We start from the raw sequence: 17,450 nt of genomic DNA, 5'->3' as shown, positions 1-17,450 counted from the left end.
TTTCTCCCCGTCAGGGCTTCTCTCGTGGCTCAGTCCGTAAAGGATCTGGCTGCCATGCAGGAGACCCGGGTCTTATCCCCTGGGTTGAAGAGATCCCTTGGAGAAGGGAATGGCAGCCCACTGCAGTACTCTTGCCTGGAAAATCTCACGGACAGAGGAGCCGGCAGACTACAGTCCATGGGGCGGCGAGAGTCGGACACGACTTAGCAACTAAAGCAACAGCGCCGCCCTCCCCTCACACGTGACTCCTCCCACGCCCCAGGCTGGCCTCTTTCCTCTTCCTGTACCTGAAATAGACCCACACCCGAATTAGCCCTTCCTGGCCAGGTGCTGCTCCAAGACGGGTGTTGCCCAGCCCCTGCCATCTGCTAGCTGCTTCCATCCTGGGTCACTTTGAATCCGAGTGGCTCAGCCAGAGGCCTGGGACAGGGGAGGGGAGGAGGCGGCAGCCCCACAGCTCCGTGTTCTCTGGGAGTGGTGAGGAGTAAATGACAGGATGGATGCTTAGCTCCTGGGATGAGCGACGCTGGGGAAAGGAGAAGCTTTCCCTTCCCTTCAGTTCTCGGGGGCAGTGGTTTCATGGCCGAGCCGTAAAAGCTCTTAGGAGCAGACCGGGTGACTTTATGTCACCTGACTTGGGGACGGGGATGGCCAGAGAAGATGGGAGGGTACAGAGGTGTGAAATCTTCCAAAGGCGCGGAGGCCAGTGAATGGACTTCCTTCCTGCCCGTTTGTAAGGAGGGTGAGATGCAGACTGAAGGTACAGTGGCAGCCCTTACCCTCACCGCCCATCCCCGAGAGGGCTGGTAAGAATGCAGAGGCTTAGGACAGACGCTCGAGCGCAGGCAACAGCAAGAAACACCAGGCCACACCCGAGGGACAGAACTGGGCCCGAGCCCAAGCGAACCCCCTGCCCGTTCACTCCACGAAAGAAGAGATACAACCTCTACTAGTGGCTCAGCCATGCTGCAGGGCGGGGCCCAGGAGCTGAACGCAGGCCTGGGTCCCCCTGCCTCGAGGGAGTGGTTTGAGTCGAGGATGGGAGCCTGCACTGGGGACCCAGAGGCCAGCCTCAGCCCGGGTCCTGACCCCGGGCCTTCTTCCCCCAAGCGGGGACCAGGAGTGTGCTTAGGAGAGGGCCACACAGGGAGGGACACTGCTTCCAGGGAGGGAGGGGGGGACCAGATCTGAAGCCAAGGTCACGTCCCTCTTCTGGGCTCCACTGGGGGGTCAAGGGCCCAACAGTGACCACCGCTGGGGGGAACAGAGCTGGGTGCCCGGTGGTGGCTTCTCTCTTAAGCACCTGCCCCGTGTGAGAGAGGACGGCCGTCCCCGAGCTGCCCATGCACATCCAAGTCTGGGCCATCCCGAACAGGGAGAGGAAAGCCCAGAGCTGGGGGTGGGGAGGCGCCCATCGCCCGAGACAGGGAGCTCACCGGGGGCGGGGTGGGAGACGTACCATTGACTAGGCTGGTATCTGCACTATCTGCAGCATTTGAACCTGCCGCACCATCGGCCGCTGTGGGGGCGGGAGGGATGAAAAATGCAGTGGTCAAAATGGAGGAGAGCAACAGCGCAGACGGCAGCAGCAGCAGACGCGAACCAACGCGCGGGGAGTGACGTGACTGTGGTCGGAAACACACGCTGCCGTCGGAAATCAGGAAACTCAGATTTGGGGGTGGGGGGTGGGTGGGGTGAAATGTTCCCGTGGAGATGACACACAAGTCAGTGGGGAGAAACTCAGACACGGAGGGTCTTTGAAATAAAATATGGAGGATGATCAACGTGGGTAGGTGGGATGGTCGGTGTGAGGTCTGGACCCAGGCATCCCGTTGGCCCAACCAACAGGGCAGGTCTCTGTCAGTGAGGGTTCTATGAAGGTGGGGGGGGGGCGGTGCTGGCTGACCATCACGGCCAGAGGGACCCATGGCCAGGAGTCGATTCAACACGGGGTGCAGTAATAGCACTGGCCGTTCTGAATGGGCGCTTGTTGTGACGGTTGCTATGTCCTGGAAGGACATCTGTTCACAGCGGTGACCTCGGATTCGTGCATTTGACTCAGGTCACTGCCCATGGCCAACTCCTCCTTTTCTGACTGACGCTCAAAAGGCTGCCTTGGTCTTGCCCATAGGAGGTGCCCGACCGCTTAAAAGATGACATCAGGCACGTTGCATCTTGTGCATGAGACAGAGAGGGCACTGGTGAGATCTCCTTAGTTTATAAATCAAAAATGATATGAGATGCTCAAATTCGCTCTGGCTATTTTTTCTTGAGGCGGGGGGAGACTGGTTCTGTGGGAAGGAGAGGGAATAGATGCTGGGTGAGTTGGCCGTGCCATGGGGTGAGGGGCTCTGTGGGGTCACGTGGTGCTGAGCGCACATGGCATGTGCTGTCTGGGGTTTGGAGGCAGTGGGGGCGCCATGTGCCCCGGAAGCACTGGAAGGGCAGCGTGGGGTGCTGGCCTGTCCTGTGGGGCTGGCAGCACATGGAGCCACACAGGAGTTTTGAGGTGGGGTGCAGAGCCCCCAGCCATTGGGTACCCTTCTAGCTGTGTGCTGGGGGTCTGGGGCCAGGGCTCAGGGGTCAATGGCTGCTGCTACTTCTAAAAGCCCCTTCTACCCTGGGGGGTGTCTTACTGTACCTGGTAGCTGAAGGCCATCCCCCTTCTTCACACCTGTGTGATGATTTTTGAGACATGTTAATGAAGGAGAAGCACGTACAGCCACATACACGCCCGCCCACACATGCACACACACACACGCGCGCACGCACACACACACACACACACACACACACACACACACACACACACACACACACACTCTGGCATGCCCAGAGTCATCCTGAAATGGAGGGTTGTAAGCAGCGTCCCTGGTGGAGATGATGGGATGGAAGCGCTAAGGGGGTCCAGCCCTGGGAAACCCTGGGTCTGCTCTCAGGGGCCTGAGAGGCTGGGCTGCCCCCCATCTTCCTCTGCCATGTCCCCTCCATACCCCACCTCTTCCTTCTGCACTGCTGTCCCCATCTCGTTGATGGGCAGGTAAACATTCAGCAAGGGACTCTGACCCATGCCGGGCAGAAGAGGCCTGTTTTCTTATCGGCATTTGAAAAACACGAGTCTGGCCCGTGGGAGCTTCTGGGTGTTTCTGCCTCTCACCCAGGCCCCAGCGAGGCCAAGGAAGTGGGCAGAACAGCTACATCCTGCCCAGCTGCCTGCACCTGGGGCCACTGGTGGCCACAGCTGCTACGTCACTGTGTGGACGCTGTCCTGACGTGCTCTGCGCCTCATGGCCAAGACTTGTCCTCGGTTTCAACCTCAGCTCGCACAGATCACAGCTTACTGCCATTGTTCCTGCTCCTGCGGCAGCCATAATCTTAGGAGGACCCCAGTAGGAAACAGGTTTTGCCCCTGGGAACAAGTAATCTTTGATTGTGTCCCAGGCCAAGATTGGCTGACCTCTGAGAGCTGGAGGTTAGTCCCGTTGGCCCTAAAACCGAAAGCAGGGTCTTCTACTATCTCATCTCCTTCCCCTGGGTTCCAGAAGGTCTGGATGTTGGGGACCCTCCTCTGGGGCTTGGGGAAGGAGACAAAGGACTGAAGACTTTGTGAGAGGGGGAGGGTCCCCAAGACCGAGTGTGAATGTTGGGCAAGTAGCCAGCTGTTTCGGACCAGAGGCTGGATGTGAGATTTGGGCCTGGTCTGATGGGATTGGGGCTCATGTCTCCCAACCATTCCTCCTATGCCCTGAGAGCCACTTCCAGCCCAAGATGCCAGCCTGCTGCACCAAGCGGAGCCCATGGAGTGAGGACATTTGCTTCTGGGAGAGGAGGAGACAGAACTCAGCTGAGATGGCAGCTCCAGGGGCATCAGAGAGGGGCTCACGACAGTTGATTTGGAGGCACCTTCCCCGGAAGCTCCCCTATCACCTCTGGGTAGAGTCTCCACTGAGTGTGCAGCTCTGCCCAATGGAATTGAGAGGAGTGAAGGAATATGCCCAGGTGGGGTTTTCTACTCAATATCAGGGCTGATGATGGGACCAGGTCACACTTGAGGGTGGAGACTGAAGGAAAAGCTCAGCACCCTTGGCCTGGCTCGGAGGGGAAGGGGAGCCCCCCATGACATGACTGGACAAGACAGGACAAGACCCTGGAGATGGAACAGACAGAGCCTCCTGGCCCAAGCCTGGCCTCGAGGATGCAGGAGGCGACTGTTGGCACAGGGTGTGGACATAAAAGGCACTCAGCAACTCACTTGTTGAGTGAAAGAATCGACAAGAAAATGTGGCCTTAAGAGCTCCTCTCCTGGTCCACAACGGTGCTGGGCTTACCTTTCTTGTCTTTCTTCTCTTCCTCTTCACCACCGGCTCCCAGCAGGGTAAAGATAATGCCAGTCTGAGAATTCACACCCACAGCAGTCACCACCATCCGTCCAGAGCCCTCCATCACGTGGGTGCCTAAGGATGGGGATGAAAGCCAAGTTACCATTGCACAGCCCAGACCCCCCTCCCCCAAGGAGTGGGAGGAATCTGGTCCCAGTCTGCTCCTGGCAATTTGCCTGTTGAGGTCCTGGGGCACCACCTACAGTGAAGATTTAATGTGTATCATCCTAGTGGGTCCTTTAAAGATGACTATACCTTGGGACAATGCTATGATGAGCCAGGTTCTCAAACACTGCTATATGCAGCTCTTAGGCCCCTGGAAAGCTCAGGCTTACCATCTCCTACCCATTCCTGGTGAGTTCCTTCCTCTCTCTTCTCTCTCCCCATTCCTCCTCTCCCTGCCTTACAGGTCAAGCAGGGACCACTCTTGTCTTTTCCTTTATTGATATATCTAGAACCATACCTCATTCTACTTAACTCTGCAACTGGCAATAGTCCATGGAATTCTCTAGGCCAGAACACTGGAGTGGGCAGCCTCTCCCTTCTCCAGGGGATCTTCCCAACCCAGGGATCGAACTGGTCTCCTGCATTGGAAGTGGATTCATTACCAGCTGAGCTATCAGGGATGCCACCAAGATAAGATACTCTTTAGGCTTACGCTTATTTTACAACTAAGGCTGTTACTATATTGATTGCTGGATCTCGTTATTCAGTATACTAATAAAGAAACACATATGTTACTACATCACACATTTATTCTTTTAAAATTACTTTAGCTATTTCAATAGAATTGACTTCCTTTGTGATCCAAGATATTTCATGTATTTCAAAGCTTTATTCTGAATAGGGGTGGCCCAGGATGACCCCGGACCTTCCCAGGAGTCCATGGTACAAGAAAAGTTACAAACTCCCTTCTGAGAATTTTAGATTTTTCAAACTGGGTTCCAAAGGGTCTTGGAGTTCTTCCAGGGGCCTGAGGGGAGCTGTGGGGGAGGAGAGAGGGAGGCCTTTGAGCAGGGTAGCTCCACTTTTACTCATCTTCGGGGTCTTTGTTGTCAACTTCTTCTTGACAAGTGGGCACTCTGCTTAGTAAAGGACCTAGGGAAGTGAAGTTTGGCCTGTCAAGCGCTTGTCTTTTTGTGATTTTTCATTTTTACTGCTCTGGCTAGAAAACCCTCTGTATGAGCACGTAGCACCTTCTCCAGCAGAGAGGTAAGAAAAATCCGGTCCCATGTGGTACAGGGTCTCCAGCCGTCTCCAGGCCGCGCAGGAAGAATTATATCTGGTCCATCAGACAGCCGGCCGTGGCCACCAAGCCCAGACACCAAACACCCCTGAATACTTGTTTCTCAAACTCCTTCTGCTGTTTTCAGATTTTCCTTGTTTCCACTTACGATCAATGGTCGTTTCTTCCCGTTTTCAGGGTCACTTGTCACTAAAGGCCTTCTCCTGGTTCTCCCAATTTGCTTCAGACTTGAAGTCTAGGTGGACAGACTCATTAGAATTGCATGTAAAACAAGAGTCAACAGGTTCTAAGTCAGGGCAGAAAGCACTTTCCTTAAAGCAAGGAATCTGTTTTCACGTTTCAAGAGGTTTCATCCACTCCTTTCCTTTTTCTCCTAGGACCTGAGCCATATTTTGAGATGGTGTCTGTGCGTGTATATGTTTGCACACGTCTGGTTGTGTGTGTGTACACGCGTTTGTGGTGCTCCAGCCATTTGGCCTCTAGGATGTCAGGATCTTAAAGTGCTTTACAGACAGACAGATATCCTCCAGTAGGTTCTTTTGAGGTGGTAAAGGTTGGTCTGTCCATCCACGAAGGGCAAACTAAGTCAGGAAGACTCCCAGAGGCAGCCTGGAGCCTAGCAAGCTGTACCAGAATCCAGGCTCTCAGGTGATGCCCTCTGCGGCTGGCTCCGTGCCCATCCCCAGGCTCCACGCTCATCCCTAGGCAGGGAGCAGTGGGGACCACAGAAAGTGCTTGAACACTGACTCTAGGCTGGAAGGCCCAGGCCTGGTGTCTACCCATCACAGGCAGACCCTGGAGTGCACTCTCCTCATGAGGGGCACAAGCACAACATGGGCCTAATTACGAGGATTTGGGAACTACAATAACTTGATAACAAAAAGCTTTTTAAAGCGCGGGCTCAGCTTGTGTGGGGGCTGGCAGGATGGACTATTAAGTATCAGCGATATTAGATGAGGAACTAAGGTGCAGAAAGGTCACCTTTGGGTGGTGTGAGGTCACCGCAGATCTTTAAAGGTGAGGGGTGAACACACTTCAGCACACTCACAGGGTGTAGATGGCAGGGACGGAATCAGCACGACCTTCCGCAGGACACCTACTCCACACCAGGCCTCGTGCCCTCACCCCGATCCTAAGCCCAAACTTAACCCTGACCCTTCACGTGCAATCATCTCGTCCGCTCTCACGCTGGCCCTCAACTGACAGAGGAGAAACCTGGGGCTCTGGGAGGAGTGGCCCGTCCAGGGTCCCTGGCTGGTGAGGGACAGAGCCTCCTGCCGGGTTGGTCAGATGCTGCACTTCCTCAGGAAACAAGGCCACACACTGGTCCCAAACACGTTCGAGAAAAAGTTGGCTCGGCCTGGGTGTCGACAGAGAAGCTGCTCCCCACCTCCCCGGCCCTGGGCGGGATGGAAAAAGACACAGAGGGCCAATTTCCACCCAAGATAATCAGACCCCAAATCACCTTCTGATCTAATCACTCCCAGCTCAGCAGGGAGCTGGCGGCTCTTCATCAGGAGGCAGGGAGGAGGGGGGGAAGGAAGAGGAAGCCAGAGAGGTGGCCTCCGGACATGGGGAGGTTGGGGAGAAGGGCCGGCACGCCTCCCACCCAGCACCGAAGAGCCCCGGGGGGTCCTCCAGGCCTCCGCATTGGAGGGGCCAGAGGAGTCGGGGGCATCACCTCCTGCTCTGGTCCCCCATCCCTCCACACCCCAGCAGCACGCCCAGCCTCGGCTCTGCCTACTGTCCCCCAGCTCAGACACCCTCCACGGCTCCCCAAAGTCCAGACGCTTTCATCAGCAACCCTTGGGTCAGCTGTCAACCTTCTCTGAGCCCCGGACCACCGACTCCCGGCACCCTCTCCCTGGGAGCAGCGCTGGGAGCGGCTCTTCCGTCCCGCCGCGGAGCCCAGCCCCACGCCCATCTCTGCGCACACAGTTATCACCGCCTGAATGCCCTTCTTCCACTTCTTGTCCAAAACCTACTGTTCAAGGCTTAGGACAAACGCCCCTGCTCTCAGCTGACTTCCTTGCCCCCCACAGAAGGACGTCACTTCTCCTCTGGTCTCCGCTGCCAGCGGTTTCCCAGGGGCTGCCTCCTGGCCCCTGAGCCCCTGGGGGGCGGGGTCTGGGTGCATTTCCTCTCTGCCTCCCACAGCACCGCTGTCGCTGCTACCTCATTTTCTGTATTTTTCTTGGTGGCCATGTGTTACGTTTATAAGGGAGGACCCACACCCCCTCCATAAGCCACCTTCACAGTTTTACAAAGGGTCAGATTCATCCAGCCCAGCCCTCCTCCCCACAGCTCCCTGGATTGCCCACTCCCCCTCCCCTGTGAGGACCGCAGAGCCTGGCTGCCCCTTCCTGCCAGAGGAAGAACCGAGTGGACCAGGTCGCCCAGCTCCAGGATCCCCTGCAGGGGACAAGGTTTAAGCCCAAGGGCCGAAGCTCCCACAGCAGGACCAGAGGCATATAAGCCACAGGTCTGCGGGTGTGGACAGAGACCCTTTTAGGGAGGGGCATCCTGACTAGGCGTGCACCAGGCTCCCATGTCCACGGTCCTTTGGACACCATCCTGTGGTCCCCACCTCCTCTAAGTCCCCAAGGAGCCCCTCAGAACACACTGCTTAGGGGATGGTCGATGGAGAGGGCCCTGGGCCGAGGAGGGAGGGACCTGGGAATCAGTCTGAGGTCTGCTTCCGGTTTGCTGAGCGACCTGCAGCCAGCCCTCTCCTTGGCGGACCTCAGTTTTGTCCTCTGTTAGAGGTCTGGCTTCAGTCATCGCCTCTCGGCAGTGAGGTCTGGGAACCCAGGTCTCCCAGAGGTGAGGGTCCCTCCCGGCAGGGGGAGGGCAGCCTCTATTCAAGGCAGCATCTCGGGGACTCTGGAGGGGCGGGCGGAGGCTGAGCAGACAGGTGTCGCTCCCTGTCCGGGCCGCGCTTGTTCACACGACAGACGGGCGTGGTGGGGTCCCGCTCTGTGCCAAGGGGCTCCCGGTGGTCCCTGCCCTCCGCCGGCTCACAGTGTAGTTGGGGGAGCAGACAGGCACACAGATGAGCAACAACACAAGACAACAGAGACCCAGGGGCCGGGCCTCTAGGCCAGCGGGAGCAGGGAGGGCTGGGGCCCGCTCAGGCAAAGGCAGGAGACAGCCGCGATCAGCTGGGCTGAGGCTCAGGGCTCGTGAAGGGAGCCTGAGCAGGAGAGCGGAGGAGGGCTGCAGGGTCGGGTGTCTGCTCGGGGTTCACTGGGGAGCCGCTGGAGGTGTGCCGGGGAGGGGGAAGAAGGAACCAATATGCACAGAGGGTCCCTCCGTGCCCCGCTCTTCCCGCTCGGCGGCCATGGTCCCTGGTAAGGTCACCGTCGTCACCCGCATTTCAAAGCACATTGCTCGGGCAGCTGGGAGGCTCCGGCTCCTGTTCTCTCCCCCTCGCCAGGGGCGGGGGTCGGGGGGCTTGTGCACAAAGTCCGAGGCAGGGCTGTTTGGAGGCAGGTTAAGAGGTGGAGGAGCCGTGTCAGCACCCGTCTGTCCGTTCACCCGTGAGTCAGAAAGGAGCTTGGGCCCCGGGGAACTCTGCAGGTTCCAGCCAACAGGACGGCCTGTCCAGGGCCCCCACCTGACCCTTCATCTCGTCCCTCTGGAGTTGATTTCCGCAGCCTCTGAGCTGGCAGCAGAGTGTGGGCCAGAACCTACCCGAGTGCAGGCTCAAAGCCCACCTCTGCCTCAGACTTGCCCCAGACCGGGTCCAGATGGCATCTCAGGGCCACAGCCTCTGGTAATGACAGGTGGGGTGCACCGAGGCCCTATGGGCAGGCCTAGTGAAGCCTGGCTTTATGAAATGAAGCTTCTGAGCACAGAGAGGTCAAATGGCTGACCGAGGCTGCACCGCACACGCGGCACAGAGCTCCTCACTCTCCAGGTTTTGACTTCTGAAGCCTCTTTCCGGACAGGGAGAGTGGAGAGGCCGGGCCATCTCAGAGGCCTTTTCCTGAGAGTAGAGACGTGAGGAAGGATGGAGGCCCTGTCTGGGGGTTATCACCTGCCTCCAGCACGAGCACCAGGCCAAGCCCACGCGTTCCCCAGCCCAGACGCGATGCTGTCGCCGTTACTGCTATCGACACGGTTAACAACAGCAATAACGCGCGCCCACGAGCACCCCAAGTCGGCAGAGCGTTTCAGCACCCACGAGCCCGTCCCCCTCACAACAACCCAGTGAGGCAGGCCTTGGTGCGGATACCAGCCCTGGCCCCTCCGCCCACTTGCGGCCTCTCTGGCTCAGAGAGGTTGAGCGATGGCCCAGGGTCACACAGCTGTGAGAGGTGGAGCCGGGACTTGAACCCGTGCTCTATCCACTACACCCCGCTGCCTCTCGTGGAGAAGAGGCAGGGTAGTGTAATGGAGAGAGCGCGGGCCGAGTGGCAGACGGGGCCTCCCCGTGGTCACGGTGTCGTCACAGGCTTCCTGGCGGCGGCGGCGGCAGCGGCGACAGGTCCGGCTCCCCACGCCTGGCCTTGCGCTTGGCAGGCAGGGTGGGCAGTGGGCCCCAGAGGGTTGTCGAGGTCCTGGTTACCTCGTGCTGTTTGGGCTCTGGTTCCAAGGGTAAGGGAGGAGGGGGGTGGTGGTCTGCTGGGGGTGGGCCCCACGGCTTCTGAGGACAGTGTGCTGGTCCCTGCCCAGTCTTTGGTTTCCCTGTGGAATTCACTGTGTGTGTGTGTGTGTGTGTGCGTGTGTGTGTGTGTGTGTGTGCGTGTGTGTGTGTGGGTGTTTTCATCAGTCCTATCTGACTCTTTGTGACCCCATGGACTGTAGCCCCCAGGCTCTTCTGTCCATGGGATTTTCCAGGCAAGAATACTGCAGTGGGTTGCCATGCCCTCCTCCCAGGGATCGAACCCACGGCTCCTGCATTACAGGCAGATTCTTCACCTGCTGAACCATCCCTGGAATTCAGTGTAAGATGCTTCCAATGGACCACGTTGCTGGGTAATGGTCACAGGGTCCCCGGAGGCAAGCTCTTGAGTGGGGGCTGCAGGGGAGCTGCGAGGCTGGAGGGTGGTGTTTGGCTCTGGCCCCATGCTCTGAGGGTCCCTCCGTGCTTGAGGGCGCTCACCTCTCCCCTGCTGCAAATGGAGACCAGAATAGGGCTCTCCAGGGGTCTGCAGGTCTCCTGTGTGTGCGTGCGTGCTTCATTGTTTTAGTCGTGTCTGACTCTTTGCAACCCTGTGGACTGTAGCCCACCAGACCCCTCTGTCCGTGGAATTTTCCTGGGAAGGATACTGGAGCGGGTTGCCATTTCCTCCTAAAGGGGATCTTCCCGACCCAGAGATCGAACCTGCGTCTCTTGCATTGGCAGACGGGTTCTTTACCTCTAGCGCCACGTGGGAAGCTAGGCTGCAAAGTGGCAAGTCTGGGCATTTATTTCTAACAGGTGGGATCACTGCTTTCATGGGGCGATCATGGGGGTTCATGATCCAGAAGGGCTAAAAACCACTGGCTTTCCAGGAAAGGCTGCAGATCTGCTCGGTGTTAAGGGAGTCTGAGAAGCAGGACGTCTAAATGCCGCAGGGCATCTGCACCGGGTCCCAGCCTGGGGGACGCTGTGGGGACTGGCGGTACACATGATGGATGGTATGTCGGGTGTGCTTTCTGAGTTGACGGCTGTGCTGTGGTTACTCATGAAAACAGCTTTTCCTCGGGAGACACACCTGAAGGAGGAAGGGGCCCTGACAAGGGAGGGCGTACGGCCCCCGAGAGCGAGGGCAGCGCGACGGCCGCAGCGGTTTTACCAGAGGGAGGGCATGCGGGCGCTCATTGTGCTACTCCTGCAACTTTTCTGAAAGTTTGAAATGATTTTAAAATGAAAAACTAGAAAAAAAATAGGCTGAGTTCATGGGCCCCTGCACTCCAGAGCCCATTCGCATGCTGTCTGACCCACACAGACTTTTAAAGAATTGAAATCTTTCCCCAACATCTTAACCAATTGTACGTGAAGTGTCTGAACCTCTGGGTCCCCTTGCAGAGTGGACATCACAGCCACATTTGTGGCATGTGGGAGGCAGCAGGGGGAGAAGGTGACACTGGGTTTGTTGCCCACCCCCCCAACCCCCGGCCCCGTGGACAGAGGATCACCCTGAGATTCCTGCTTGTCTCCTCTGCCCAGGTTGAAGACACTGCAGACATGGGCCTGCGTCCTCCTGTCTGTGCTCGGGGCTTTAGGATTTCCTTTGTGCCCTGAGTGCTAGAGAGACAGCTGAATTTTTCTGAAGGCTGGTCTGCCCCCATTTGTCAGACAGGAAGACTGAGGGCCCAAGGGGCCGAGGTCATAGCGGGAGCTGATGCAGAGCAGGAACTGGGGGGTTCTGCCTCTGTGTTTGATCCACATCACACAGCGTCTCATAAGCACACCATTCACAAAGGATAGTCCCATTGGTGTAGGCATGTGGTCCCCAAAACAGCCCTGTGGGGTAGGCAGATGTGGGGGGGGCAGTGACTACACAGACATGGACGTGGAGGCTCAGAGACGAAGCAACCTGGCCAGGGTCACAGGCTGGGCCATTGGACCCAGAACCGAGCATTATTTGCCTTCCTCTAGGCTGAGCCGGGAGGAGGAAATGGCAACCCACTCCAGTGTTCTTGCCTGGAGAGTCCTGTGGACAGAGGAGCCTGGTGGGCTGCAGTCCATGGGGTTGCAGAGAGTCGGACACGACTGAGCGACTCCTTTCACTTTTCACTTTCATGCACTGGAGAAGGAGATGGCAACCCACTCCAGTGTTCTTGCCTGGAGAATCCCAGGGATGGGGGAGCCTGGTGGGCTGCCGTCTGTGAGGTCGCACAGAGTCGGACACGACTGAAGCGACTCAGCAGCAGCAGCAGCAGGCTAAGCCACTGTGCTCGATGCGATGTGTGTGTGTGGGGGGTGGGGGTGGTTTCTCAACTACCATGAGGACCCTGCAGGTGCCCCCAGGCTGGTCTCTCTGTATTTTCTGAGGGTCATCTGACCAGAAGGCCCAGCAAAGCCTCTAGCACAGGGGAAGGGTATGAGGAGTCTAGTCATGTTCCCCCTCCCCCCAAAACAGAGGGTCCAAATGACAGTTATGCAGAGTTGAGAGCATTGGGGAAGACAGCAATCCAGGGGGACTCCCTGGAGAAGGCAGGCTCATGCAGGTTGTAGGTGGGGAGGGGTTACATGATGGAGAGATAGGGCCAGCCCAGAGAGGGGGAACGGTGACACAGTCAAGATGAAGGAAGAGGTGGGAACAGGACATATAAGCTGGCGCTGTCCTCCCATTTTACAAGTGAGGGAACACAGACTCAGAAAGAAGCTTGTCCAGGGCCTCCCAGCCAATGAAGGGCAGAGTCAGGATTTGAACCCAGGCCTATGTCACTCCCAAGTCCAGGCTCCTTGGGAGAAGCAGGGAAGGGACCCAGCCCACCGTGGGCATCCCTCTGGCTGCACCATGCTAGGTAGGCGCCTCACCAACATCACACACCAGGACATCGCTATTGTCCTCACAGGTAAACCGAGGCTCAGAGAAGCGAAGGGACGTGCCCAGGGACACACAGCGAGTTCACTCCAGAGCCCAGATCTAGCTCAGCCTAGCCGAACTCTGCTCTTTCTACTATGCAGTGCAGCCTCCCTTCTCTCTCTTGCAGACACTGCCTGAACCCTGAGGGGTGCAGGGCCCAGGATGGAGCTGGGCTGCCCTCCTGCAGCCTCAGGCCTGGGCTCCCACCCACTTGGACTGGCCAAGCATGGAAGGGCCCATAAAAGTGAGACCTGTTAGATGTGTTTGGGTGGCAGGTCTGTGGATAGTCTCACTATCTGAGATGCTCTGTGCAGCACAAAACTCAATCAGCACGACAGCATGACCTGAATGGCCGAGTGTTATGCGATGTCACAGGCCAACACAAGGGTCCCAGGCAGTGCTGGGGTGCAGGCCAAAGGGTGGTCTGGGAAGACTTCGTGGAGGAGGTGGCGCTGAGCAGATGGGCAGGAGTTAAATGCGCAATGAGGAAGGAAAAGGGCCACCTGGGAGGAGCGAACGGCCTCAGTAGAGGCAGGGCAGAGGAAAGGAAGCAAGGCGGGTCTGTAGCAGAGGTGCGGGTGAGGACGGGTGTGCTGAATCTGACTCTCACCACAGGGAGGAGCATTGACGGCAGTGTCTGCTCAGTGCTCCGGCCTCCTCTACAACCACCCCACCCCCGGTCTGTCCAGGCCCTACTTATATACAATCAGTGATGGGGAACTCACTACCACACAGGTAGCCGCTTTTGTTCCTAGAATGGTTCTGACTGTCACAACATTCTTTCTCCAATCAGCTTGCTTTCCATCGGGCTGACTACGCCCCTCTCTCACCGTCTCTCCCCCCGGAGCTTGGGCTGAGTGGCCGCCCTCCCTCCCCCTCACATTTCAGGGTGCCAGCTGCAGCTCAGAGTCCACTGCATTTTCTTGAGTCTAGTTCGCCCCGCACGCTGGCCACCTTTTATGAGTCCTGACCCTCCCTGGGTGCGTGGGCTCTGCAAACTTGATGGGCATACTTTCCGTACTGCAACAGGTCAGAGCTCCAGGGAAGCCTGCTAGAAACCTCCCACCACATCGCCAGCAACGCAAGCGCCAGCACAAACCGACCGAGATCTCCTGGCCTCGGCACATCCTTCTCTGTCCTGCCCACAGAAGACATCACAGGGGACCCTGGCTCCTGCTTCCTGACACCCAGAGGCCCAGGGTCTCCTCCATTTGTCTTGACTTCCCTCCAGGTGGATAGGTTGAGACTAGAGTGGCTGACCCTACTTGGGCTGGCCAGCCGACTTCCCGTCCAGCTCTACCCTATTGCTCTTTCCCAGGGTCTCCACGTCTGTGCCCACCCTCACGGCTGCACGGTGATGCTTCGTTCGGGTCAGTGATCCTGAACATTTTCTCTCCCCAGCCTCCTACCAGGGAACCACCTCTCCTCTCCTCCAAACTGTCTGGAACCTTCATCTCCCATCCACTCAGGCCCAGCACCTTCCCTCGACTTGCACTGAGCCTCATAACCCACCGCGTCACTTCTCTCAAGGGTGCCCGCCTCTCTGACAATCACTTCAGCTCAGCGGTCAGAACCAAGGCCACGGGGCGATGGCCGTTTCCTGAGCCCCCACGTGGTTCTGAGTTCCCAGAGGGCATTTATGGCTTTCCGTGGTCACGCGGTCAGACCCCGGCCCTTTGCACTTACTGTTCCTCTTTCTGGAACTCTCCTTCTCTCACTGCTCTGCCTTCAGCTCACATGCAACCTCTTCACACGTGCTTTTCCTTGGCCCACTAAGATTCCCATCCCCTTCCTCAGGGTCTCCTTCTCACTACAGTGATGTAATGTCTTCACCTGACTTATCCCTATCCGAAACTGTGGTACCTATCTGCTTCTTTGTCCCTTTCCTGTCAGTCTCTTTTACCAGATTCCAAGCTTCAGGAGGGCAGGCACCGTGCTTGTTCCATGAACCAGTGGCACACAGTAGGTGCTCAATAAATGAATAATTGAATAAGTTCTTGATAAATAAATGCCCCACACCCGATTCTCAGTTCTTTTCACCATCATACCCTGTAGACACGCTCCTCTTCCTCTTTGTAGTATTTCTAGGAAATCCCACCCCCCTCTAGACCGCTGTGCCTCCACTAGGAGGACCCTTTCTCCACAACTCTGCTTGGTGGGCTCCTACTGACTCTTCAAAACCCCGCTCAATTCTACCTCTTCTAGATGGTTCTGTCCCCTTGGTTTCCTCACCCCTTCCTCACTCCTCTTCTATGGACTTAGCTGCTTACAAGTCTACTCTCTGCCCCCTGCTCCTGCTGACCCTGGTTGGAGGCTTCCAAGGGCGGGGGGTGAGTCTGGATCATCGTGGGGTCTGGGGGGAGGTATCCCACTGCTCAGCCTGGCCCAGAGCAGCTTCTCAGACGATGTTTGCTGAACACTGATGGACAGGAATGCCTTTTTGGTGTCCTGTTCGGAGAAGGTATTTCACCTGATTGGTGCCTCATCTCTGCAGGGTCACCCCTCCTCTCTTGCCACCCCCACTGCAGGAGTCAGACCAAGATCTTAAAAATGTAAATGGGATCAGCTTACTGCTGATTCCACAGAGTACTCATCACACTCAGAACATTTATGAACTCCTGAGCACGGCACACCGGGCCTGGCATCTGACCCCTCCGTCTTGCTCAGGGCCCTCACACTTGCCTGGCATCTGACCCCTCCGTCTTGCTCAGGGCCTTTGCACTTGCTATTCCTGCTGCTGGTACACTCATCCTCTGGAAAGTTGCAAGACCAGCTCTGTGTCATCATTCGCACCTCAGCTTACAGCTCGACCTCCCCAACCAGCTGCACTCCATGGTCCTGCTTCATTTTCACCAAGTATCTATCGTTGCTGTTATTCAGCTGATCAGTCGTGTCTGCCTCTTTGCTACCCCACGTACTGCAGCACGCCAGGCTTCCCTATCCTTCACTGTCTCCCGGAGTTTGCTCAAATTGATGTCGTTGAGTTGGTGATGCCATCCAACCATCTCATCCTCTGTCATCTCCTTCTTCTGCCCTCAATCTTTCCCAGCATCAGGGTCTTTTCCAGTGAGTTGACTCTTTGCATCAGGTGGCCAAAGTATTGGAGCTTCAGCTTCAGCATCAGTCCTTCCAATGAATATTCAGGGTTGATTTCCTTTAGGATTGACTGGTTGGATATCCTTGCTGTCCAAGGGACTTTCAAGAGTATATCTATTACTCTCTGGAATTTTCACATTGTCTGACTCCTCACGATACCACAAGCTCCTCAAGCCTGGGGCCTCATCTGTCTTAGGTCCCAGCCCCCAGACCAGTGCCTGGCGCATAGCATGCCTCTAAAACAACAGTCACCAGACTGATTCTTTCTGTCCCTAATGGGAATAGACGTTCATGTTCAACTTTCAGAAAACCAATTAGCTAGAAGGTAAGTTCCATGTTTGGCGGGGAGGGCAGGAATTCATCGTCAGTTTTATTCACTGGGCTCACCCCAGGGCCTGGAGAAGTACTGAGTACACAGTAGACTTAATGTCTGTCTGCTGGGGAAAAGGAGAGAGTTCTTGACTGGGGCCGAGTGGCCAGAGATTTGGAGCCCAAGACCAAAGGCTCTGAGAGCCTCCAGCCTCATGGAGGGGACGCGGGCACCCCGGGCACGGGGCAGGGAGCGGCGGCGGGAGCAAGCCCTGCGGCCCGCAGCTCACCTGATAGCAGCATGGGGTCCTTGTCCACCGACTTGCGCACCTGGTCAGACTCCCCCGTCAGGGAGCTCTCATCGATCTTGAGGTCGTTGCCCTGGATGAAGAGGCCGTCGGCAGGGAGGAGGTCACCTGGTGGGAGGAAGGGCAAGGGGGGCCGTCAGCAGGGTCTCAGGGTCTGGAGAGGCTGGAATATCCCCTTCAAGCATGACTGCAAGGAGGAGTCGCCTTCTGGAACAGGCTGCCTGGGGTTACTTGGTTCCAGTGCAGGAACCAAGGTGGCGTCCAGCACAGGCTGATGGGCCGCTGAAGCCTGGGGCCCGGGTGAAGGGCAGGGGGCCTGGAGCGCTGAGGTTGGGTCCTGCCTCTATCTGAGCTCGAGTGAGCATGTCCTTCAGTTTCTAAAGCGCTTCTCTTGGCATGGCATGGATTTGGGGCCCAGTTTTCTCAATGACTCTTTCTTCTCTGGCCTCAACTATGGTTTGGGGAAATTCTTTGGGAAGGGACTAACCTGTCTTGACTAGGCTGAATAGACCTCAAGACAAGAATATTATCGGAGGATAATACAGCTGGTGAGAAGGGGTCCTCCAATCTTTCCCCCTTCTCTTACCTC

General features: G+C 57.0%; 1 protein-coding gene across 1 annotated transcript in view; it reads right to left on the bottom strand.

Annotated features, from left to right (window-relative positions):
- ATP2B2 (ATPase plasma membrane Ca2+ transporting 2) overlaps positions 1-17,450 on the bottom strand; it is a 117,698-nt gene that overhangs the window by 61,109 nt on the left and 39,139 nt on the right. The window contains exons 4-7 of the mRNA XM_052649317.1: positions 16,844-16,969; positions 4,329-4,454; positions 2,642-2,674; positions 1,460-1,519 (exon numbers count right to left, since the gene is read on the bottom strand). Coding sequence (XP_052505277.1) covers positions 1,460-1,519; positions 2,642-2,674; positions 4,329-4,454; positions 16,844-16,969 — 345 coding nt within the window. The remainder of the gene's footprint in view (positions 1-1,459; positions 1,520-2,641; positions 2,675-4,328; positions 4,455-16,843; positions 16,970-17,450) is intronic.

Source organism: Budorcas taxicolor, chromosome 1 (genome assembly GCF_023091745.1).
Source record: "Budorcas taxicolor isolate Tak-1 chromosome 1, Takin1.1, whole genome shotgun sequence".
Classification (NCBI taxonomy): domain Eukaryota; kingdom Metazoa; phylum Chordata; class Mammalia; order Artiodactyla; family Bovidae; genus Budorcas; species Budorcas taxicolor.
This window is presented reverse-complemented; position numbering and strand designations above follow the sequence as displayed.